The sequence below is a fragment of the Globicephala melas genome, chromosome 1, assembly GCF_963455315.2.
Source record: "Globicephala melas chromosome 1, mGloMel1.2, whole genome shotgun sequence".
NCBI classification, from domain to species: Eukaryota; Metazoa; Chordata; class Mammalia; order Artiodactyla; family Delphinidae; genus Globicephala; species Globicephala melas.
In genome coordinates this window covers 114192352-114217909 of record NC_083314.1, presented here as the reverse complement: position 1 = coordinate 114217909, position 25558 = coordinate 114192352, and the positions used below count along the sequence as shown (strand labels likewise).

Genomic DNA, 25558 nt, shown 5'->3' with positions numbered 1-25558 from the left:
CCTCTCTATGAACAGGACCTCTACACAAACAGAGCCTGGAGTTGAGAGGATGGGAAGGCACAAACTTCCCAAGTGGGTCACTAGGATGATGGTAAGTGGGGCCATTTCTAGTTTTACACTTTGTTTACCAGATCCACGTGTTCTACTTTTGGGAGACATAGCACCATATAAGAATCAAGTGTTTAGGGAATGTACTACATCCTGGGGGATGATACCCCATCATCACATAGTATCATCCCCAACCTGGAGACCCAGTTATGCCTTTAAAAAACCACTCCATCACTATCAGGCCAGCAGCTTCTGGATGGTGCAGTATGTGCTAGGACAAGTGGATCATATGGTCATTTACAAACTGCCACATCTCCTTTAAAATAGGTATTTTGGTCCCTTAGTCTGAGTAATGTTATGCAAGATTAATGTGTAAGCCCTTGGACAGTGCTGCTGGCTGAGTCCCCACTGGCAGGAAAGGGAAACTTATATCCAAAATATATATCAATTCTAGTTAAGATGAGTCACTGATCCTTTCAGAGTGAAAAGAATCTATGTATTCAATTTGCTGCCAAGTAGCTGATTAGTCTTCTCAAGGATTTGTGCCATAAAGTCTCACTTGATATTGGTCTCTACCACTAGAAAGTTGGATATTTGTTAGCAACAGTTATGATCAGTAATGGAAAGCAGGATTCCATGCTTTTGGGTCCATGCATAGCCTCTGTCCCTGCCACCATGACTACTCTATTCATGAACTCATTGTGCCAGCACTGGGATTGCCAATGACAGAGGCCGACTGACATCAACTGGCCAAGTCATTCTGTCTACTTGATTGGCCAGTGCCTCTTCCATGGTTGATGCCCTTTGGTAGATGTTATGCAATACAAAAATATTCACATTTAATGACCACTCCCACAGAAACTTGTGCCCAGGTTTTAACTTAAAAAAATTTATTACCTACATTTCCTGAGAAAAGGGGGCAAGCCATGCCATGCAGGGCCACAATGGAAGCATAAGGTTTTGGTTAGGAGACAGAAGCAGAAGCTCGGGGAAAGCCTAGGTTTTGTTGGGGTAACCGCTGTAAAGACCAGGCAGGGCAGAGTAAATAGTTTAAGGTTGTCTGGTTTGAATAATTCCAGCAGGCTTTTGGGGCATAGGGGCTATCTCTAGCTCTCTGGTTCCTGGCCTTGGGTTGACATAGGGCAGGGGAAGTATTGGCTTGGTGTTTGATTGTTCAGTAAGGAGGTGGTTGACTTGCATATGAGAGGCATGCTGTCAAGTAAGTTGTTTTCTCTCTTTAGGTACTAGCTACCTGTGGGAGGAGCAATCTCTCCCTGGGTCTTTAAGGCCCCCAAGATGTCAAAACATAAAATACAGAAAATTAAAAACATGATTAATATACACAGATCCATTCACAAGCCTCTTTTTTTCTCCCCAGCCTTCCAATTTTTCTCTTTTCAGAATCCTTACCAACCAATCAGGGCATTTCCCAATGCCCATGAGTTTATATATATTATCTAAAGCCACTTTTTTCCCCCAAAGTAGATGACCCTTTGGGGAATTTCCTGAAGCTTTATTCGTTAGAAGGATTTCCCATCACCACTGTCATAAGAAGAGTGTGGCTCTTACAGCCACGAGAGGTGCTGAAGCAGTGGTGTATGACATGGAGATTGGGGCCATATGCCTTTCTTGTGTCCTGTAGCCCTACTTGTGCCTAGTCCTGGATCTATCACCTCCATCTTACAATGGATTGCTGCTAGGCCGCCAGGCGGTAATACTTGATAGGTTTGATAGAAACCAGCTCCACCACAGAATCCCTTGCTTCCCCTTAGTCAGGCATTTGTCTTTACCAAAACCCAGTAACACACTGGGAGCTATTTTTCAAATGGTCAGTAATTCTCTGCTACAGATAGTATAGACTTTCTCTAGAATCCTAGGAGTCTGTCTTATAATTTTCCTACTGGGACTTACCATAAATCCCATATCTTCCACAATCAGAGACACCTCTAATAGCATAGGCTCTGCTGATTCATATGGCCCAAGTAGCAGGAATATTCGTACCCAGCCTGGACCTGTTGCAGAGCCTTTTACTGCTCTGGGCCCACACAAAACTGGAAGCCCTCTTTGTCACTCAGTAAATGGGTTGGGTGAATATTCCCATTGGGATATCCCAGTGGAACATGACGCCTCCGAAACCTGGAGAGACTACTAGGCACAGTGTTTTCTTCTTCGTGGTAGAAAATTTGAAATGCAGTAATGTGTCCTTTATTTTGGAAGGGATGTCCTGGAATGCCCAAGACTAGGGATCAAAAACATTTTCTATATAGGGCCAGAGTAAATATTTCAGGCTTTGTGGGCCAAACAGCCTGTTATAACTACCCAACTCTGCCGTTGTAGCACAAAAGCCACCACGACAATATATAAGGAAATGGGCATGACTGTGTTCCAATTAAAACTTACAAAACTAGGTTGTGGGACAGATTTGCCCTAGATCACTGGACTCCTAAAAACTTCACTAATATGGTAGGCCTGTGATGGGTTTCTCTACCATTCTCCAGAGAACAAATGTCACTTTTGCTCTTCCAGTCCAATTAACATGATATTATGGATACAATGGACCAATGTGATGTTCTGAGGAATGTCCAGATGGTCCAGGTCACATATACAAATAGTAAGAGAGTGAATGTAGTCCTAGGGCAAAACCATAAATGTATACAATGATCCATCCCATGCAAATAGAAACCACTTCTTTTCTTCCTTGATTGAAAGTCTGATAGGTTTTATCCCATCAGCACCCTCAGTATCAAGTCCCATGTATAATCCTCCAGATCCTGTATATATTGGTCAAGTCATTGCTCCTCTTTTGGCCTATAGTCCCTTTCCTCCTGCAGCAGGCCCAGCTTGTCTCTGGGTGGTGTACGATGTGAATTGATCCTATTTACAGGTCTGGTAGCCAGGAGGGGAGGTGGGGATACATCTCAAGGGGGCACATGTTTCCTTGCCAGGCAGAAGCCTCTGCCTTGTCTTCAGGCAAGGAGCGCAGTGCTAGCTTTTAACAGGGAGGATTAGGTCACTTCTGCAGGTCCAGAGAGTTGAGGGAGATCTGAGGATTCAAGATTTCAGATGCATCACTCAGGACCCTAACCTTGAGGTGGCAGACCTGTCAGGGTTCAAAACTCAATCTTTCTTGGAGCTCTGCTTTTCTTAGTTAAGTCCTGGGCCCGGTCCTAACTTTTTCTGCCATCTGGCTGTATCAGCAACATCTGATATATTGCCCCTGCCAGTATATTCCTGGCCTCTAGTATCACATCCCAATTCAACTCTGGTAAAAGTTGTAACAATGGCATGACTACAACATTCCAGGGGCTCATTGCCAGCTGGCCAATGGGTGTCCCAGCTCCTAAAATCCCATTTTACAGACCCCTTCCTATACCCTGCTATCACAGATAGTCTTGCCCATGAAACACATAGTGAGACCCTGAGATTTTCATGCAGGACGTTGAGTGAGGAGTGCTCTCCAGAACAATGCCTGTGAGCAGACAGGGACGCAGGATTGAGCAGAGGGAGAATTTGAGCTATGATGCAGTTGCTGAAGCCTCAGCCAGTCAGGAGTTATAGAGCTGGAATGCCCCTGATGGGTTGTCTCAATTGAGGCAAGAGAATGAAGATTTTGTTTCTCCCACATTGACCAGCACTGGATATGAGCTGCTCCCGGGGAGTGGCTCTAAACTTGGGTGAGACAACCTCCTTCAGCCAAGGGCAATTCCTGCAGAGGGAGCCAACTATAGGCCATCAGAGACCAACACTTCTGCCATCTGAGTGCTTTGATCCCAAGGGAGACCTGGGTGGGTAATATACCACAGCATCTTTAATAGGAGCTTTATCACCCATTTTGTGTCCATGGGGGAACCATTACCACACACTGGAGACAGCAGAGCAAAAGATGACATGAGCCCGAGTTGCCAAATCAATCCTGGATAGCTTATCTCTAAACTTAATAAGAAGGCCTTTCCGTTTAAGACACTGTAAGGTATTCAGTTGCTGGCAACCAAAAGCATTCTAATCCATGCATTATCTCAGTTAATCCTCAGTTACTCTGAAGTAGGTATTGTTACTCCCATTTCAAAATTAGAGAATTAAAGTTTAGGGTAACTTCTCCAAGGTCATACAGCTTAGAAATTGGTGGAGCCTAGTCTAAAATATCACACTATCTAAATCCAAAGTCCATGCTCTTTTCCATTTTCAAAACATCTATGTGATCAAACTGGGAAGGGGATGTGACATCCCCAGATGTGAAAGGAACAGTAGCCTGTGTGGAGCTAAAGATTCAATATTTACCAGAAAAGCTGCCCTCAGGAAGCTTACTCTTCCCTGAGTGGTGGCTCCAAAATCCTGTGTCTACAACCTAATTGCCAGAACCTATAAGTATGACCTTATGTGGAAAAAAGGTCTCTGTAGTGGTCATTAAGTTAAGGATCTTGAGATGATGAGAACACGTTGGGTTGTCTGTGTGGGCCCTAAATCCAATGACAAGTGTCCTTATAAAGGTCAAACAGTGGAGACTGACAGAAGAGGTGATGTAATTAAGAAGGCAGAGCTTGGAGTGATGCAGCCTCAACCAAGGAATCCCTAAAGGTACCCAAAGCTAAAAGAGTCAAGACCATCTCCTCTTAGCACCTTTAGAGAGCACAACCCTGTCAACACCTTGATTTTGGACTTCAGGCCTCCAGAACAATAAGGGAATAAATTTCTATTGTTAGGTACACCACCAAGTTTGTGTTACTTTGTTACAGCAGCCTCAGTAAATTAATACATCTGCGACCATTCTTTGATTCTAAACACACATATATCCTTTCTCATATAAAGGTAATCAGTATGCCTTTCTTCTACATTTGATTGAATATATTCCTTATGTGGTAAATTTCTAATGAATCCTTTATACTTTAAAGACAGAGTGTAAACTTTTTCCTTAACAGATGTTGAGCATCTGTAGAGATGTGAATGAATGTTTTGCTGAGAAGAAGGTCCATAGCCATTATGTGTACAATAGGGTCTCCGTAGGATCCAAAGAACATTAAGAATTTCTGAGAAAGAGTTGGGCAAATGGAAGAATGAGAGGCACCTGAGCTCTGGGAGAAGAAAGAACAAAGACTATAAAAAATAAAAGTTGAAGATTCTAGTATTTGGAAGCAGGAATAACCCAGTGCGTCTGGTTAGAAGACTGGAAATCCATGTCTTTAGAAATAAGCTTTGGTTTCCTCATACATGCAGGTGAGGAAGCAGGAGTTACAAAGGTTTCATAAAGGAGACTACAAAACGAGAAGTCCAGACAGCCCCAAGTCCAAAGGAAAGAGAGTGCTTTCTCTGAATAGAGGGTTAGGAGGTTAGAGAAATTCAGATTTTTGCAGTTGAATCTCGCAGGTGATTGAAAAGGGTATATTCTGTTTCAATGACAAAGTAAAATGTTGTTTCAATAGTTATTTCTATTATATTGGGGGGGAAAAGGGAGAAAAAGCAGGTTACTAAGAGTAAAGAATGGTGTGAACTTAAGTCTAACTGTAAAAAGGAAAGGAAGGGACATTTTCTGAGCCTGTCTCTATGAAAACCTATGAGATGAGATTTAGAGGATTTGGACTAAGTCTTAGCCAGAATCTTGGCTGCCAAAACCCCAAGCCCCATGTGACAGCTGCTCCACCGAGACCGTGCAGACTGCCTCCCAGGTAGTGAATGGGCTAGAATAGCCTGCTTTATTCCTCTATGAAAGTACTTGAGGGGTTGGGCTAAACACGTGGCGATGAGAGGGAAAAGTGATGTGAGAGCAGCTCTGCTTCCCAGAAAATTGGAATAGAGTCCATGTGACCCTCCATAACGAAATTACAAAGTGTTTTGATACAAATTACCTCACAGGTGTTTGCAGCTCAGGACAGCCTGCTCCTCTGCCAGTGCTGAGAGGAGCAGGTGAAACAGGAAGCCTGGTTTTCTGCATATAATTTACAATTCTAACCACAAAAAGACATCTATTGGGCTGCACCCTGCAGGCCTGCAAGCCTTGTAATTGCCCGGCCTTGAGACTGAGGAAAGAGCCGGGAGACAGTGACAGAGGCATCAGTGGCTTATTGGGTAGGGGATAGGGGGTCTTAACACGTCCAAAACAAAGGGTCCACCGCATCCGGCAGACGGCAGGCAGGACATGGCGGCGACCTCCGCTTCTTGGGGGAGAAGGAGGCTACCGTTTATAGGGGGAATTGATGTCAGGTTGGCTTATCACTTACCTGGGAAACCAGCAGCTGGAGCAGGGGGCAAGCATGTAGGCAGTTACTGATTAAGCCCTATGATTCATAGGATTGGATGGTCACGGGAGTGAAGCAGGGACTGGCTGAGCAGGGGACGCACAGAGAGCAAGAGAACAGCCATCTGGAGGGGCTGACCACACGCTCCATCCCCACGCACCCTGCACGGCCCTAACCATCTGGGTCTGCCCCTCTTCTGCAGTACCCCTGGGGTCAGGTGTGTAGAGGTACACTGCAACCAGATGCCGCAAATGCAGCACACACGCCAGCAGCTAAGGAGTATCCACAGGAAGCCCGGCGCTTATGTCAGGTGTCCCTGAAGTCCAGAGGAGGACGACAACAGCGTCTCACTGTCGACCCAGAAATCAGACTCGTTTTCAGTGAGGCCACCACTGCTGCCCAGTAGGAACAGATTCCCTCTGCTCAGACTAGGGACGAAATGTGAGATGTTTAACAGGCACGATACCGGGAAGATCATGACCGTTAAGCGACCTACAAGCAGTAACAGCGTTCTAGATGACACCACCCCTGCCTGTGCTCTTGTCCTGGCCGGCAGCGCCATCCCGTCTGTCCGCCCTCAGTGCGCACAGCCGGTGCCGAAGCCGGGAGGGGCAGTGTAACAGCAGACCACAGGGTTAACACAGCGGTGCCTTTCTCAGTAGGGCCCGGGTTACTTACCTCAGTAGTCTCGGCTGGGGTCAGGCAGAAGACAGGGGAAACCGGCAAGTCCTTCCTAATCCTGTTACCCACAGGGTGGCAAACTCAAACCACCAGGGGCTTACCTGCCAGTCCCAGGGCCTTTCCGTGGTGGGTTCCCCTGGACGTAGATCCTGTGGCCAGGGCAGAAGCGAGTTATTGTCCTGACCAATAGCTGGCGGTGGTCCTTCCATGGTCATCAGTTGAACTTGGATGATGTGGACTAACTGCCTCTGGGTTAACATGGCGGAGGCACTGGGACAGTTGCTCCTGGGGTGTGTCCCTGTGTTGGGAGCCTCAATTGTTGTTGAAGTCGCCCATTCCTCCTTTCGATTAGCCCGGCAGCGGTGGGGTCTTAAGGCAGGTGGAAACGCCAGTGTATGGTGTTTTTATCAGCCCATTTCTGAACTTCATGGCCAGTAAAGTGGGTTCCTTGGTCACTCTCAGTGTCCATGGGCATCCTGTATAGCGTGCATAGCTCTTTTAGACCACAAAAAGCGGTTTTTCTCGTTGATGACTTGGGTAGGCCTTTTGTAACGTCTCCCACCTGTTGTAAGGCACTGTAGGCCGCATATGGCTGCTGTTCCATCACACTGTATCCTGGCTCTGCCCCCTTCCAGAGCTGGGGCTGGAAGTCCAAGGGCACCTATTGTTTTGCCGTTGCCACAAGCCGCAACCAAACCCTTCCAGGTAACTGGCCACGTCCATTTCACAAGCCTGTCCCCGAGTAAAGCCTCTGTCTGTAACTGTTTAGGAGTGGTGGGTCAGGGGTTTGCTTGTGTTTTGTAGATAATCCAGGTTGTTGCATTTTGTCTGTGTTCACCAGCCACCCCCATGCAGTCAGATGAGCCATGAGCACAGGGCTGGAAGTATCGTCAATGTAATGGAAGAGAAAGACATCTCTCATGGTGGTCGGCTGCCACAGGGCCCTGCATGCTAGCGGACGGCCACCTCCGGGGTACCCCCTCAACTTTCCGTTTCCTGTCCTTAGTTCCTGACATCTTGGTGCTCACAGGAATCTCCTTGGCCTCTTGGCTGACTCGCCAATTGTTGGGCTGCACCAGCAGGACTGCAAGCCTTGTAGTTGCCCAGGCTTGAGACCAAAGAAAGAGCCCAGCAACAGAGACAGAGACATCAATGGCTTATTGGATAGGAGCTCTTACACATCCAAAACAAAGGGTCCTGGAGCAACACCCTACCATGTCTGGCAGATGGCAGACAGGACATGGCAACAACCCTCACTACTTGGGGGAGGAGAAGGCTACCATTTATAGGCGGAATTGACATCAGGTTGGCTCATCAGTTACCAGGGAAACCAGCAGCTGGGTCAGGGCACAAGCACATAGGCAGTTACTGATTAAGCCTTATGATTCAGAGGATTGGATAGTCATGTGAGTGAAGCAGGAACTGGTAGAGCAGTGGACTGAGAGGAGCTGGACGCACAGAGAGCAAGAGAACAGCCATCTTGAGTGGTCTGACCATACAACATCCTTCACAAAACAGTAACCTGGTCCTTGAAATTTTCACAGACTACAGGCTTTCCTGCCACACACCTAGGATATAATTTCCAATAGCTCATTTGCAACTCATTACAATAAATGTTTTAAGAACTCAGGAGAAGCGAAATGCATATATGTATAAAATAAGCCACAATTTCTAAGAATTCTGCTCTTCTTCTCTGAAACAAATACAGTGTTTCTAAAATTTATATGACCAAAACATATCGAGTAAAAAGGGCCTAATTAAGTTTTTTCTTTTTTTGTTTTTCTTTTAGGAAAAATCATGTTAGAGTCTAAATTCCTCTTTGCAGAGAATTATCAAATCAGCAGAGGAATAAAATGTACTAGCCATTTGGCCATGCAAGTTACATGATGTAGAAGCACATTTTGTAACATGAGTAGTCAATATAGCACAAAACATTCCTTATCACATTACTTCATCCTTCTTATCTCATGTTCTTTGCAAGTAGGCAGCAGCTCTAGAATGGCCTGTGGCAACTTCTACGGTTTGCTGCTCTCAGACCTCCCATCTCTCATCTCACCCATAAAGTCCAGTGATGACTTTCCATGTAGGTCTAACAACAAATGAAAAGAAGGCAGGATTTTTCATTTAACAAACACAGAAATTTCTATGTGTCGGGCATAAATACTACCATTGCTCTTTACAAACATTAATTCATTTAATCCTCAAAAAAACCTATCAGGTAGGTTCTATTTTCATATCCATTTTACAGATGAGGAATCTTGTCACAGAACTAGTAAGAGATGGAGCCAGGATTTAAATGAGTTTGTGCAATCAAACACGGCACCATACCGCCTTAAGTAGCAGTATCATAAAGGTGAATGCAGAATTATCAAATAATACTAAATACTCTTAGGTAAGTATTTATTAAAACTGAAGACAAAGGGCTTCCCTGGTGGTGCAGTGGTAGAGAGTCTGCCTGCCGATGCAGGGAACACGGGTTCGTGCCCCGGTCCAGGAGGATCTCATGTGCTGTGGAGCAGCAGGGCCCATGAGCCATGGCCGCTGAGCCTGCGCATCCGGTGCCTGTGCTCCGCAACGGGAGAGGCCACAACGGTGAGAGGCCCACGTACCGCAAAAAAAAAAAAAAAAAAAAATGGAGACAAAAAGTTTAAATAAATAGAGATTTTTAAATGGAGGAAGGTTATCTAGAATGTTCATGTGCGCAAGTTTTTGTCATGGATTGCTAAAATTATAGTTTATGAAGCTTTATGGTATATATACAACAGTAGTGTTAGATAACTGATACAAAGATAACCACCACTCAGATCTGCATACATATTTAAACCATCAGTTAAATTTATTACCCTGATTATAAAATTAATAAATGTGAAAATCACATGACAAAAAAAATAAAAATCACTCATAATCCCCCCATCCAGAAATCATCATTGCTGATATTTTCATAAATATAGTCTCTAGTCTTTCTATATGTATATTCAACCACCTGGGTATTGACTTACCACTTACTAAATGTGGCTCTTTGTGCCAAAGTGATGCATTCTTCAAAGACAAACCATTTACACTTTTTTCAGTGCCTCAGTGTATACTAAATATTCTTTAAGGGTTGTAAAAGTCATAAAACCAATACATTAAGATTACAAAAGTACTTTTAGAGTGGAAATGTACTCCCAATGATACATATGCTAGAGCATTCTTAAGGACTTAAGTATTCGTCTAATTGAAGTCACAATGGTGATATTTTCCAAAATATGATATTATCATTACATTTTCTGCATTACCAAGGAGCAAGTTTTAGCATCAGTAGGATGAAAACAATGCTGACTTCTTAAATTTGTGCACAAAATTAACTGGTAACACACCTCCATTGATTCATGATTATCTTCTTAATGAATGGATTTTAAAACTTCTCTAAGATAGGAAGGAACAAGACCACTGAAATATTGATTTATGATTATTCTAATACTGCTCAGCATTTGTGAAGTAAACTGTGTCCACAAAGCATGTTATAATTACTCATTCTGAAACACCTTGCTGAGCTAGTATAGAAGAATTCTTTCATGTAGGCATGAAATGAACGCTATAAATCAACATACTAGTTGAAATTTTGCAGGTCTACACACTATGATTTCCAGCATCACAAGTGGCTTAAGGAATGCCTCAACTGAGAATGGACTCCCACTGGTGGCCACAATGTTACAGCTTTGAAGTCAGCTTCCTCTTGACTGTACCAGTAATTCTGCCATATGGATTGTCTAATGGTAGCAAGACCTGTAGAAAAACCACATGGTAAATTCAGAGGCATTAAAACAGACCTACCCTTTTTTCTACAAATCAATATGAAATCAACAACAAAAAACAACTTGCTAAGCAGGAAACTGTATAGGCCCTACAGCAGTTACTTCAAGCAAGGTAATACCTTACTTTTCTGGCAATAGTTGAGACATGAGGCGATTTTCCAGAAAATTAAAGAGTTGTTTGAAAAATTTTAATCATCAGGGTATAAATGTTTCTCAAATTCATTACATTTCCCTGCTTTTTAAACAGAGTGTGGTGAACATAATATGGCCTTTGCTTAATGACTCGCTCTGAACGCCAATCATTGTCAATGCTAAATATTGCCATGCCCTCAGGAACATTTGAGGTCCTCAGGGCTCTTAGCCCAATGCTAAGTGGCTCCAGACAGCTGTGCATTTACAGTTCTTCTGTCTTCCCACCCTGTCATTTGTCACTTCTCTGCTGTTTTCAGTGTGTCCTGACTCACTGAGGGCTTCTCATATGTTGCCCTCACTATGTACACACCTGCTGAGTGAGGGCCCGAGAGTGGCTCTGGCCGTCCCCAGAGAGCAGACACAGACGTGGGGACAGCTTGTTCAGCCACTCGGGTGCCTTTATGCGGAGCCCTGGCCCAAAGGGACTCGGGCCTTCCTGTCTCCAGGTCTCCAGAGGAAGCTTCGTGTCTTACTTCTTGAGCAAAAGACACTGTGGCCTCAGTCTGCTGGCACACCTTCGAGCTAGGATCACTGCAGGCCCGAGGCATCAGGGGGCTCTGGGAGACCCTTCTCTCTCCATCGGGCCTCCTGAGCTAAGCACTGCTCTAGTCATGATGCCTGACCCTTTCTCTGTTTGGGGCCCATTGGTTTCACCTTTGTTGAACATGGCCAGGTCCCTTTCCTGCCCTTTAGAAAGTAATCAGTCGGGACTTCCCTGGGAATCCACCTGCCAAAGCAGGGGACACAGGTTCGAGCCCTGGTCTGGGAAGATCCCACATGCTACGGAGCGACAAAACCCGTGCGCCACAACTACTGAGCCTGCTCTCTAGAGCCCGCGAGTCACAACTACTGGGCCCGCGCACCACAACTACTGAAGCCCACGTGCTCTGGGGCCCCGTGCTGCAACTACTGAAGCCGGTGTGCCTAGAGCCCGTGCTCAGCAACAAGAGAAGCCACTGCAATGAGAAGCCCGCTCACCGCAACTAGAGAAAGCACATGTGCAGCAATGAAGACCCAACACAAGAAAAAAAAAAAAGTTCTGGAAATGTATAGTGGTAAAAAAAAAAAAGTAATCAGTCAAAAAAGTCTTTACATTCTAATTAACGGCATTCTGGGAATCTACATCCTCTCCTTCCTCTGAAGTAAATAGTGTTGCCTCTCCTTCAGCTGAGTGCACAGCAAGTGGGATCAAGATTGCACTCCTCTTTAACTCAGGGCCCTATACCAGCTACACCTGGCACCCGAGCATGACCTTAAGTACCCAGCCTGCTCCCCAGCCTCCAGCTCCAGCTGTAATGGTACAGAGCCTGATGGAGCCATCAACATAATTTGCAGAACAGAAACAAGGTACCTGGCCAGAGGAGCTGTGACTAATAAGGCTCCTGGATCAGCAGGCCCAGAATGTAGGACCTTTTGGACTCCCTTCATTGGCCTTTATCCACCAAAGGATATGAGCAGCAGGGCCATGGTAATAGACAGTCCCTTCCTATCTCACTCCCCCTACACACGAAAAGCAGCCAATAGAATGGTGTTTTTTTAGCATTCTAGAAGCCCATGGGAAGATGGATCAGATAGAGAAAACCTGCCATTCTGAGAGTGGTCCAGCTGGGGAAGGGACAGTTCTGATCTCCCAGGACTGACCACAGCAGGCTACCTGTTGGGACTTCAGGCTGGCTAGTCAGACACACTGACTTGACTTAACCTTTTGCATGGCTGAAAACAAGTCAGGGTAAGTGCTTTTTTCAAGGCAAGGTTTCCTTTCAAAAAATGAACTTCCTCATCTTGCCTGCTGTAATGGCAACTAGAAACACAAATATCTTCATTTTTTGTGTGTATAATGTATTCCACTTAAATTGACTACTTAAAAGTTAAAGATGATAGAAGAAAATGAAAATAGAATCTTTCTTTCCTCCTCATTGCTTCATGATAGAAGAATAATGGAGCTGTGACCTTCTGTGGCAATTTTCAGAGAAGTAGATCTCAAAGCTATTTCCTTGGGCACACTGTTCTTTCTTTGTCTTTTACTCTCTGCAATTTCCAACCTTCCTTTAGAAGTATTCATCCACTTCTAGCATGCTCCAGCCTCAGATAGTGAAAGGCCAGAGTCTAGGAGGGCTCTGAACAGTGGCAACTATAAATGTTCCAAAAGCAAGAGCTGTTGGGGATAGTATCATCCCAAGTTTATAAAGAGGGGTAAAGAGGGGTAAAGACTGAGTGGGGGGAAACGTGCTTTAAATATGTTTGAAGTTCTCTTACCTCTTCCCTGTTGATCAGTCCCATTTGGGACATGTCTATGGTAAAGTAGTGAATATTTGGCAGGCTGATTTCCATAGCTTCTATCTGAAATCCACAACAATATGCATTACATGGGGAAACTGTGAATCTGTCTCCGTTACTCCTTCCCCACAACTACCCACTAGCTCATTACTCAGATTCTACCTGTCTCTGAGATGTTCCTCTGATGTTCCTCTACTGCTTGACACTATTTTCTCCTGCTAGTACTATTATTAAATGATGGACCCACTCTTCTCTCTGTGTATGAAATCCGTTTCTCAGAAAAGTAAAATCTCCTTGGGTCAGAAACCTGGGACACGTGCAGCATCCAACTGGCCTCCTGGTGCTGGCTCGTCAGCCTCTTAAATTCCCTCTCCATCCATTCCCTCCTCTCCAGGCTTGTCCCTAACATTTGCAGGTCCTGGAGTAAGAATATAATTGGACGTCCCCATACCAGATGTTTAAAGACTTAAAAGTTATGAATCAAGCTAAAACACTTTCAAGTGAAATATATTCTGTCCCTCTAACTTGACAAATATTCCTTCATCACAATCTGGAAGGTCAGGATCGAATTTAAAATTCTCTGATTCCTTGTAGCATCATGCCAGGACCTGGCATCATGGGAAGAGCCAGCCCTCAGCCCTGGCCATCCCATCTTCTCTCTTGGACTCATGTGGGTGGTTACCCCAGCTTGCATGTCAAGGCCCATTCATACCTCTAGCAAACATCTGCCCCTTTTCTCACTCTCGGGCTTAAGGGTACACTGATGGCATGACCTGCACTCTAGGGGATAAATCTGGGGAACAGGCTTACACAGGTTCTGGGAGTAGTCTCAGGGTTATTTGGGCAGGACGTTCTGGGATGTAAACATCCAGAGAATGGTCTAGAAGGGGAAGCGCGGGCTCCTGAAGTGTTTGTTGCCTTGGTCCCACCAACTCCTCATCCAGCGGAGAGAGGCGTAGCTAAAGGAGGGCTTGGAGGGGGTGTGTGGGCCGTGGCAGGAGTCCCTTGTGCCCAGGTCTAAGGATGGCACTGCTCCTCTCCATCCCATCATGGCCTTAGTTCACATCCTCATTGCCAGTTTTCTGCAACAGCCTCCCAACAGGTCTCCTTGTCTATGGCCCATCATCCCTTTAATCTATCACATGTCTTTCAGAGTGGTCTTTCTAGAGTGAAAATCTGGTAGTGCCACACCTTGCTTAGATCCCGCAGTGGCTCCTAAGAGTTTTCAGGGTAAAATACAGACTCTACAGAGAAGCCCACAAAGGGCTTCCCAATCTGCTTCCCAACTCATCTCTAGGCACATGGAAAGACTTTCGCTCCTGGAGCTTCACTTGTGGCAGAGCCTCAGCAGTAAATGACTGTTCCATGTTGCCTCCTGTCTCCATCCCTACCCCCTCCCTCACCCTTGAGTATGAACTCAGATAACCCCTACCTGTCCCTTAAGACTCAGCTCAAATACCTCTTCCTCCAGAAAGCCTGGCTTGCACTATCCCTTACACTGGAGTTAGGTGACTTCCTCTGAATTTCCATAATATTCTATTCTCTATTGAACTGTAAGTTTAATTATTTTCTTCCTTTACTTAATGATGAACTCTTTGAGGGTAGGGAGGATGTCTAATTTATCTCTGATTTCCTCATGTGCTGACAGAGACATAATAACCATTCAATAATATCGAATGGATGGATGGATGAAATCTCTCTGCATTTATCCTTCATTCTCTGGCTCTCCTGAAACATAGACCCTTGGGATAATTACCCCTCCTTCGGGGCATTTGAGTGTCCTAAATTGTAGCAGGTTGAAGAGACTCAGAATTTTCAACAAAACTAAAGAACTACAGCAGTGGCCTGTGTTTTCAGGTCAGACAGATTTTTACTTTTTTTAATTCTCTTCTCACTTTCTATAACAAGCTTTTGAGCAACAACAGATGTCATTTTTCATGTGTCTTCCACTTTCTTATTTTAACTCTCTTTCTCAGAGCTGACAGGAGACACAAGTTCTCTCAGTCCTCGGAATGGCAAGTGACAAAACCTACCTCAGGAACCTGGTTCAGGGAGAGCACCTGGATGTCATAGAGGGTCTTCTGGATAGAGGGCGAGTACTCGCCTTTGTCATAGGGTCCAGCAAATTTCTTCAGGACAACGTCCCTAACAGTGTCCCTAAGACACAGAAAAGAGAACTGAGGGCCCTCACAGGGTGGTCTTTGGGGAACATATTATGAAGCTAAGAAGCGGTACCCTCTCTGTCTCCCCGAAAACAATTTTATTGCTGGTTTTAGAGAGGATTAATATCCTGTAACGCCAAAAAGAAAAAATAAAAAAAACCCTAACTTCCCATTTCCCTACACACACACACACAAGTCAATAAACCTATTGAGCATAACTAGGTTATCTTCATAATCTGGCACCAGGGCCCAGTGGGCCTTCCAGGGTGTTTCCCTCCATGCTGGAAGAATTTTTGAAGAGGACTTCCTAGTATTCTAATCTGCTTGGTTTGGCCCGTTGCTTGAATTGCTGCATTTTCAGGGGTATTACCGTGTCAGGCTGTGTGCTAAGTATTTTATGTAATTACTTCATTAAATTCTCTCAATATACCAGAGGCAGGTACTATTATTATCTCCAGTTTAGAGATGAGGAATCTGAGCTAAAAGTTAAATGATCTACTCAGTCCCCCTCCTTAGTGGGAGGCCCAGCTTGTACCCCGACTGGCTCAATTTCGTGCTCTTTTCAACATAAATACATCAGACTGCTGCCCATGGGGAACACTTGAAAAAAGGAGAAAAAAAGATTGAGGTGAGGTTCTCTTCAAGCATTTCCAACCTATCACATAATAAAAGGAGCAGAGTAACACTCTGCCGTGGGAGGAAGCTACCAGGGGGCAGATTCCAGCTTATCACAGGGTAGAAGTTTCTAACAATTAGAGCTTCAGCAAAGGAATGAGATACCTGCTCAAAAAGCAAACTGGGATTCAGAGGCCTAATCACTGCTTGTTGAGGATGTTAAAATAAGAGTCACACCTTACAATGCTAAAGCATTTATCACTTATAAAATGCTTCTGTAACTTCATCTCATTTTGAGTTTAGCCTAGGGTGGCCACTTGTCCCAGTTTGCCTGGGACCAAGGGGGTTCCTAGGACATAGGACTTTCAGTGTTAAAATCAGGAAAGTCCTTGACAAACTGGGACAAGTTGGTCAGCCTGGTTTAGCCCTCTCTGCATCTGCCATGAAGTAACAAGGCCATTATCCTCATTTGATCCCGTGTTTCTTAAAGTGTGGCCTTTGGTCCAGTAGCATGAGCATCACCTGGGAGTTTGTTAGAAATGCATGTTCTCAGGCCCCATTCCGGGCCATAGAATTAGAACCTTTGGGGTTGGGCTCAGTGATCTGCAGTTTAATAAGCCCTCCAGGTGATTCTGATACACAATCATGTTTGAGTACTACTGATTTAGTCAATTAAAAAACAGAGGATCAGGGAAATCAGGTGGTCTGCTCAAGGTCATTATAGCTAATAGCATCTTAGCTAATAGTGCAGATTTACTAACTCAAAGTAAGACCAGTATTCTTCCTGTTATCCATCAGAAGGGGTGTCTTACAATGGGGAGGTGGAATTGAATGGCTTCCAAGTTTCCCTTTCAGATGGAAGACTCCATGAACTCTGGGCCCCTGGAAAAGAGGGTGGACACTACCTCCACCAGCGCCAGGCCCTAGCACTCGTTCGTACCAGGTGGCCTCGAAGTCCACGTCTCTGTCCTGGTGGTAGCGCCACTTGCAGTACACTTGGGTGGCAAAGCACCGGTCCTTCACCTCAGGGAGGGTGGTGAACTGGTCCCTGATGAATCCTTCAAATCCGGACTGGGTTGTTTTCAAGACTTTGAGGTCTTTGATTCCAGAATTAATGACTGGAGGTCCTGTTTTACGTCAAAAGGTAAGAGGGGATGAGGTCATAAAGAAAACAGTGCCTTGTTACTGCCTAGCCCTGAGGATCCTGGTCATTAAAACACGGCACACTCCATTTGTACAAAGAGCTACATCACTGCCTGTGTTTTCTCTCTCCCTGCCTCCTCTGAAGTCCACATGATGAAGACGGTGTGCCTTTCCTTCTCTCTGAATTCCACAACTCCCTGCCTTCTCATGCCCTAGGAGAACTTATGGTCAGAGACTAAACGTCCATGCTGTGTTGAAGCCCACAGGAACAAATACCTTTTTCTCAGCTATGTGCAGAGGTATCTTCTAGGCCAATTACCTTCCACATTTTGAGCTCCATCTCATTCAGCAGGCAGTCATGCTGGAATGAGTTAATAAACTCAAAAGCAGCTCCTCTGTCTGCTCTTGTGACGCCCTTTACTGGGGGTGGTCCTCATGCGGACTGTCTACACTGCTGATGGCTCCAATCACCACCAGACCCCTCAGTTCCCTTGCGTTTATGAACTCAGCAACACCAGAAAAATTCATGAATAGGTAGCATCATGGGCGTGGATGAGCCTAAATAGAGACTGGGAAGATGAGGTCAGTGACCCATGAGGTATAGATTGCCTATGTGGATTCTCATAAAGGCCTTTGTTTTTTGGCTGAACTGAGAAGGCGCAAAGTTGGCTTGTAGGGACCTGGGCAGGGTGGGTAGAGTTGAAAACAATGGAGGAGATGACATGGCTCTCCGGCCGTCCCTACATTACCTCATGAGGTGCATCAGGGAGGTGGAGGGGAGAGAGGCATAATCAATCTGAAAAAGCTGTTTACTTATGCCTGGCAGTTCTAGGTCAGGGCCCAGATGACAGGTAGGGTACCGAGTTAGTGAGGGGAAGATTCTATCTTTCTTTTTCTATGTGGAACACACTGTAGTTCCAGCAGTTTGGTGAAGCCTGAAGAACACATGGCACCAGGTGACACACTGGGAAGCCCCAGGGTACAATGTCTGTGGAAAGCAGCCTTCTTCCCAAGGAGGAGTGGCAACTGGCACAGCAAATGCTGGGCAGAGCCAGTGAGGCAGCAGTTGTACTCAGTGGATGCAAACTTCTCCCTGAGCACGTGTGAGACAGCCCTCCAGGCTGGGAGAAGGTAGGAAAGTTTGGCTGGAGAGGTACAGCAGTTTTGTAATAAGAGAGCAACAAGGTCAGGGAAATTCGGGAATTAACTTCACCATGGCCTTATTTGTATGTGCAGGCTGGTGAGGCCAGGACACTCAGGGGGCACTTGGGTACAAACTCCCAAAAGCATAGTCAAGGCAGAATGACTTAGATCACCTCTTTTCAGTCTTGAAATTAGTCCAGACTAATATCTGTGCTTTTTGACCTGTTGAATCTCAAGCCAAGAGCTGGAGGTATCAGGCATCACTATGTTATACATGGTCTTAGTTGAAGAATAAGAATGCAACCCACAATCCTCAATTAAAATCCAGGGCAGCTCTTAATAATCCAATGGTTTACATCATCCTGTGTGATTTCTATTGCTGTGGTTAACTCAGGAGTTGTGGACTTTCAGAAGTAGGTAAATAATGACTATATTTTGATATTTTCCCAACCACATGTGTGTACCTGCCAGAGAGAGCAGTGGCCATAGTTAGTGGTAGATTTGCTGATTAAATATGTGCTGATTAAATAAGGTGTTCTGGTCACAGTGTTCTAGGATAATGTGGTAAGAGAGAAAATGGTATTTTCTCAATTAGAAAATACTGAAGTTCTCATTGGAAGCTATATCTGAATCAGGATCAAGAGAAAGATACCAGCAATGATTTCATGCCTTAGGTTGGCTGGGTTTATCAGATTCTAAGTGTTATCAAGACACAATTCTGCAAAATTGGCATTTCTAACAGTGTAAAGCTGACCCAAGTGAGTCTTAAGTCTCAGACCCAAGAGAATTGCAGAAGCAATCAATAAGTATCCGTTAAATGAATGAATGAGTGCAGTAAAATTGACTCACCTTAACAACTTAGCCTTACAACTTAGTGTCGTTTTCTTCTAGACGGTTCTCCTCCATCAATCTTTACCATTTCCCTTCCTGATCTGCCCCCTCCCCTCAACCCTCACACACAGACAGTGTGACAGGGGGAGAAGGGGAGGGCATCAACACTGAATGAGAAGGTCCTGACTGCCAGCATGCGTTCTAGTCGTATGGCTAGACACTGGCAGAGGTGGAGTTTGAACTCAGCACCCCATTATGAGATTTCATGCTTTTCTTCCCCCTTTTTTGGATCACTCCCCATCCTCAAAATGTTTCCTCCTTCCTTTAACTCTCTCTTCCCATTTCTGTAATAAAAGAGGACTTTCCAAGAGACAAGAAAGTTGCCACCACCATTCCGCGATGTGCATTCAGGGCTCAGACAGAGGCCCCAGTTGAAAAATATCATCCCCGTTGGTTTGAAATGAAGATTGAAGCATCACTTTTAGAAATGACCCCATGTGTCTTGAAAACATTTTATCATTTTAAAATTTCCTATTGAAATACCAAGACCCCTTAGAGGAGTGACTCCTTAAGCCTTTATAAACTAATATCGTAATTTACTTCCAACAGTAATCCCTTCTAGAAAAAAAAATCCTATAGAAATGAAACTTGAATTTGTAATCAGAAGTGGGGTTAGAACAAGTAGTGGGAATCCTCGAAGGAGGATAAAGAGAAGTCAAGGGAAACCAAAGGCAAACTTTATCTATTTCTGCTTTTCCTATACAGCTGGCCTTGATCATCAGCATCTATGTGAGCCAACCAGACTTTGAATCCTCAGTTGTCTCAATCATAAAAGGATTTCCAGATGCAGGGTTACATATGTTTGAGTCCATAGTCTTGGGACTCAGGTTCCTTGAATTCAGCCTCAGTACTCTCCATGCCTCTCCTCCCCTATTTATGGGCAGTATTTCCTTGATAGAATGACTTAACCTCTCTCTACCTTAATTTTCTCATCTGCAGGAGATGATAATCATAACTATTTCCTAGAGATGATAGATGTCTAAGATGATACACATAAAGGACTTAGTAACTTAGTAAAATGGCTGTCCAGGAGGAAATGCTCTATAAAATTATTATGATGATTTTGCCCTAATTGACCTTTTCTTATTGACATCAACTCCCTGTAAATACTTCCCATGTTTCACAAAAGTTCATTGGGTTCTGAAAACTCCTTCTGACATGCCATCCCTATCCACCTCCAGCCCTGTGATGAGATTTATTGATCTTTGGGGAGTGTCAGTCTGCTAGGCAACTTTGAAATGATCTACTTTCTTGCTAGAATCTGAAAATGGAGAAAGCAGTTGCATTTTCTAATGTGTTTTGACCTCAGTTTCACGTGGAATAAAACATCTCACGTTCTCAAAGACAGTTCACTACTGCCACAGTTTAGGCAGAACGCAAAACATCTACTCTGGTGTGCTCATCATTCTATGAACAACGACAAAAACCTATTCTCTTTGAATTTGAAAAATACATTTTCTTGGCACGCATCAGACACCCTGGATGAAATCTGGGAGCTTATTTTATCTTCTCTGTTGGCGGTGCCCCAGCTTTCTGAACACTGGTAGGAACCTGAGCCTTTCAAATTCATGGGCCCATCAACTAAAAATACGATGCTTCACACACTCTTAAAAAAAGATTCCAGTTTAGACTAACAAGAAGTAATTCAACCCAAAAGACTGTCCTTTTCTAGGTTACTTCCTATGAAACCACTTAATCAGCTCTTTTTTGCCTTTCTGCCATGGTTATGGAGTAACGCAAAAGGAAGATTTTCACATTTTACTTTGCTAGAACATAATCTTTTCTAACTTTCAGTGTCCTCCTACACACTTAACAGATTGTGGTTTATCTCTCAGAGAAGCATACATCCTACCCCTTCAGGTCTCTAAGAAACTGCAAATTAATAGAAACTAAGCCTGATTCCTTACCTACGCATCAGGTGTCACAAAGCACAAAGCTTTACCGAGCCAAGAAAAAAAAATCCTGTCATGAAGGGGATAATTGCTTCCACACTTAACACCTCCAAAAAGGACACAAATAGCTAAAAGGAGGATATTTTAAAACTATATTAAATCATTCTAGTAGAAAACCTCAAATTTGTAAAGTGCTAGAAAAAGTGAAGATCAATTAAATATCATTTGCCTTTGAGAGTCCATTTAGCTCATGAAGGTAGGTTGAAAGCTCCCTGTGTGCAATTCTGGATGGGGAGAGATGATGTCACCCAGATGGAAGGAAGTTAACTGGGTTTTTGTACAATGAGGTGATGATCAAGATGATTTTTAAAAGATCTTGTGCTTGCCAAGAACTTTTATTTTGGAATAACTGAAGAGTGTCTTAGTCTTGATATCAAAATGACACAAGCAGCCTTCTTGGCAGTGGCCATCTCTGTCCTGAGTCTCCCACTTTCCCCATCTCATTTCTTCCATCTGCCCTGCTTGACACCTCTTAAATCTCTTCTCCTCCAGGACTTTAGTTTTATCAATCCCCTTCCTAAAATCTTCCTCCTACCCCTACTAGTCTCCATGTCAGTAGACTTTTTTTTCACCACTACAAGACAGTATGTCTTATTTGAAACCTCTTCTCTATCTTCCATTCCTCTATTTGGTTATGCTTTAGTTGAATTTTTATAATTAGTGTCAGATTGGGAGAAATTTGATGCTTAAAGAATTATGAATTATAATTCTAATTGTGTGTGTGTGTTTGGGGGGCGGGTGTTGGGGAGATTCTCTGCTTAGTTCAACTAGTTTAAATCAGTGACTCAACCATCCCAGCGACTTCAAGGCTTGGCTAAGCTTGTAGTTCACAAAGACTCACAGAGAAACAGTTTGGAAGATCGAGGTTCCATATAACACCTACATCAACAGCCTGTACTGCACACGCAGAGCCTAGCTCTCCTCTCGGAGCTGGGGAAGTCACAAAAATAACACCAGCCCTCATCCCTTTGGTGAAAAAATTTCTCTCTCTCTTCCAGATTCTCCCATGGAACTAGCAGACTTTGAAACAGCTAAAAGAACACTTAATGATGTAGCTTAAAAAGATACCCTAGGAAAAAATAGTGTAATGGGAGTTTTATAGCAATTCTCAGGGCCTAAAGTGGGTGCTTCAGATTCAGTAGGCTTTCTATAAATGTTTGTTCAATTAATAAGAATGAATCCAGTCCACCAGGAGAAACCCAGTTACATATCCTGCTGGGAAAATTTGCAGGCTGAATGGGTGATTAAGTACATGTGTTTGAGGGGGCAGAATTCTCACTATCCTAGCCAGCCCCCCACAAAAAGCCCTACTTAGAGGTTTGTAACAACAGCCTTCAGCATGTGAATTGGGGGGTGTGTGTTTGTGTAAGATGATTATTTTCTTTAGTTAAGCCTATGCAAGGGCATTTCTTATGACAGTGATTGTACACTGAATCACCTCATGATATCTGCAGTTTTAGCTCCTGGAAAATAAGCAAATTAAGAATTAAACTTTGTTACCAAAAAAAACCGGCATAGACCCCTACTCTCCAAAGAGGGACAGAGTACAAATGTCATCTTCAAATAGACAACACAGGAAGATACACACACTCAGGAACGTGCGCACACATACCGCACACACCCAAGGCAGCAGATGCCTGCTTCCCTGCTGACCCCTGCCAGCCCCAGCATGCTATGGGAGAGGGGAGGGGCTGGACTCCAGACAAGTCAAGCTGGAGCTCTGGGAACACTGCCACAGTGATCGCAACACCCTGAAGTTTTCTGCAGAAAGAAAAAGCTTTGGCCTGATTCTGTTGATTAGTTTCCTCCCGGTAGCAGCCAGGTGACTAGAATTCAGGCTGATGATAGCTCCTGGCAATTCCTGGAAAGAACAAGGGTGTGAAGAGCAGCCTGTTTTCTTCCTATGATCAGCTGAGCCCTATATTTGGCCACTGCACTTCCACCTCCAGGGGTCTGCTAAATATTCTTGCAGAGGGAGGTCACCAATGATGCCTACTTGCCAAACTGCACACTCTCTTCAGTCTTCTTTTAAACCAAACTTCTTAACCTTCCTGTGGCAGAGACCACTAGCAGGTCCTCCTCCTCCTGGGTCCCCAGCTAGACTACATTTCCTGGCCTTCCTTGCAGTTAGGTGTGGCTGTGTGATTGGGTTCTCTTCATTTGATGTGCTCTGTGCTACTTCAGGCCTTGAGCAGTTTCGCGCCTCCTCCTTTTTTTCTTGAAGGTCTTTTCTTCTCCTCGTTGTCTGGTATGCGGAATCTACTCTGAAGGTGATCCCAGAAAGTGAGGATCAAAACTGTCTGGTTGCATCAACCTGGATTCCTGAATAACTTCCTGGAGAGGAGCATCCTCCCAACACACCACACACACACACACACACACACACACACACACACACACACACACACACACACACACACACACACACACACACATTGAACTTGACTTTTACAAAAAGCTGTAAACGTCATGTGTGAAGCCACTACATATAAGCCTACTTATTATGCATTCTATTATCTCAATAACTATCCCTCATTTCTTGAAATGTATTTTCCCTTTGCTTCCATGGCACCACTGTCTCCAAGCCTCCACCTGTCCCTCTGACCATTCTTCTCTCTCACTCTTTAAACTGTCCAACAATTAAACTGGGGAATTTTCCCCCAGGCCCTCTCATCTTTCCTCTTCTGACTTTATATGTTTTTCTGGATTGTTCCTTCTTCCCCATGGCTTCACCAACCAATTTGGAAATAGATAGTCTCCAAATCCATCCCTTATTCCCAAACTTACCAGCTTCCTCTGGAAACTTCCTCATTATATGTATTATTCTTAGTCAACACCCACAAGTCCCTGACTTTAGGATAACTTTAACCCCTCCTTCTCTCTAACCTTCCATCCTTACTCAAATACTCAGACTTATAAGCACACTTCAGAAATGCCTCACATAATGTCTCTCCCCAACCTCTGTAGTCTTTTCATCTCTACCTCTTCTGCCTTAGTTCAGACTCCATCATTTCTTCATCTCTGCAACAAGTCTCCAAATGTCTCACTACTGCCTGTTTCTCCAGCCAGTTTACCATAACCTTGGTCAGAATTACTAAACAGTACACACATACACATAAAGACCTTTCCTGGATCTCTATTATCATTCAAAATAATAATAATAACAGCTTTCTTTCAAGGAGTGCTTCTTATGTGCCAGGTACTGTGCTAAATGTTAAATTAACATTTATCTCCTTTCATTCTCTGGGTAATTGCTGAGGTAGGCACTGTTATTCTCATGTTAGAAATAAAAAAAAACCCACTGAAGTAGTATATTTAATGTGCTCACAGTCACAAAGTTATTAAGTAGAGAAGCTCAAATTCAAAAACAGTTCAGTATTCATACAATAAAGTTAGGAAATCATCCACATGCAATGCTAGTAGGGAGGTTAAAGGACAAAAGTAGTCAATTCATTTGTATCCATGATAAGCAGTTAAGGGATACACAGAACAATTAGATGTAAAATATAATATCAAAAACAGTAATCATGAAGGGAGCAGAGTACAAATGCAAGGTATCTATATATAGAGAGATTGCTATACAAAAACCTCATGGTAAACACAAAACAAAAATACCCACAAAAAAGAAAAAGAAATCCAAACATAATACTAAAGATAGTCATCAAATCACAAGAGAAGGGAAAAAAAGAAGAAAGGGGAAAAAAGAAGAACTACCAAAACAAATCCAAAACATTAACAAAATGACAATAGGAACATACATATTGATAATTATCCTAAACATAAATGGACTAAATGTTTCAACCAAAAGACATAGACTGGTTAATGGATAAAAAAGCAGCATCCATATATGTGCTGCCTACAAGAGACTCACTTCAGACCTAGAGACACACAAGACTGAAAGTGAGGGGATAGAAAAAGGTATTCCATGCAAATGGAAATCAAAAGAAAGCTGAAGTAGCAATACTTATATCAGACAAAATAGACTTTAAAATAAAGACTGTCACAAGAGACAAAGGACACTCCATAATAATCAAAGGATCAATCCGAAAAGAAGATATAACAATTGTAAATATATATGCACCCAACATGGGAGCACCTTAATATATAAGGCAAATGTTAACAGACATAAAAGGAGAAATTGACAGTAACATAATAACAGTGGGGGACATTAGCTCTCCATTACATCAATGGACAGATCATCCAGATAGAAAATCAATAAGGAAACACAGACCTTAAATGATACATTAGATCAGCTGGCCTTACTTGATATTTATAGAACATTCCATCTGAAAACAGCAGAATACACATTCTTTTCAAGTGCACATGGAACATTCTCCAGGATAGATCACACACTGAGCAACAAAGCAAGCCTTGGTAAATTTAAGAAAATTGAAATCATATCAAGATCTTTTCCAACCGCAGCACTA

At 43.8% G+C, this 25558-nt stretch overlaps 1 protein-coding gene across 1 annotated transcript in view; it reads right to left on the bottom strand.

Annotated features, from left to right (window-relative positions):
- Positions 1-9789: 9789 nt before the first annotated feature.
- Positions 9790-25558, bottom strand: part of LOC115858383 (uricase) — a 133390-nt gene continuing 117621 nt past the window's right edge. Inside the window, exons 8-11 of the mRNA XM_060303443.1 lie at positions 16943-17129; positions 15259-15382; positions 13205-13288; positions 9790-10727 (exon numbers count right to left, since the gene is read on the bottom strand). Coding sequence (XP_060159426.1) covers positions 10653-10727; positions 13205-13288; positions 15259-15382; positions 16943-17129 — 470 coding nt within the window. The 3' untranslated portion in view covers positions 9790-10652. The remainder of the gene's footprint in view (positions 10728-13204; positions 13289-15258; positions 15383-16942; positions 17130-25558) is intronic.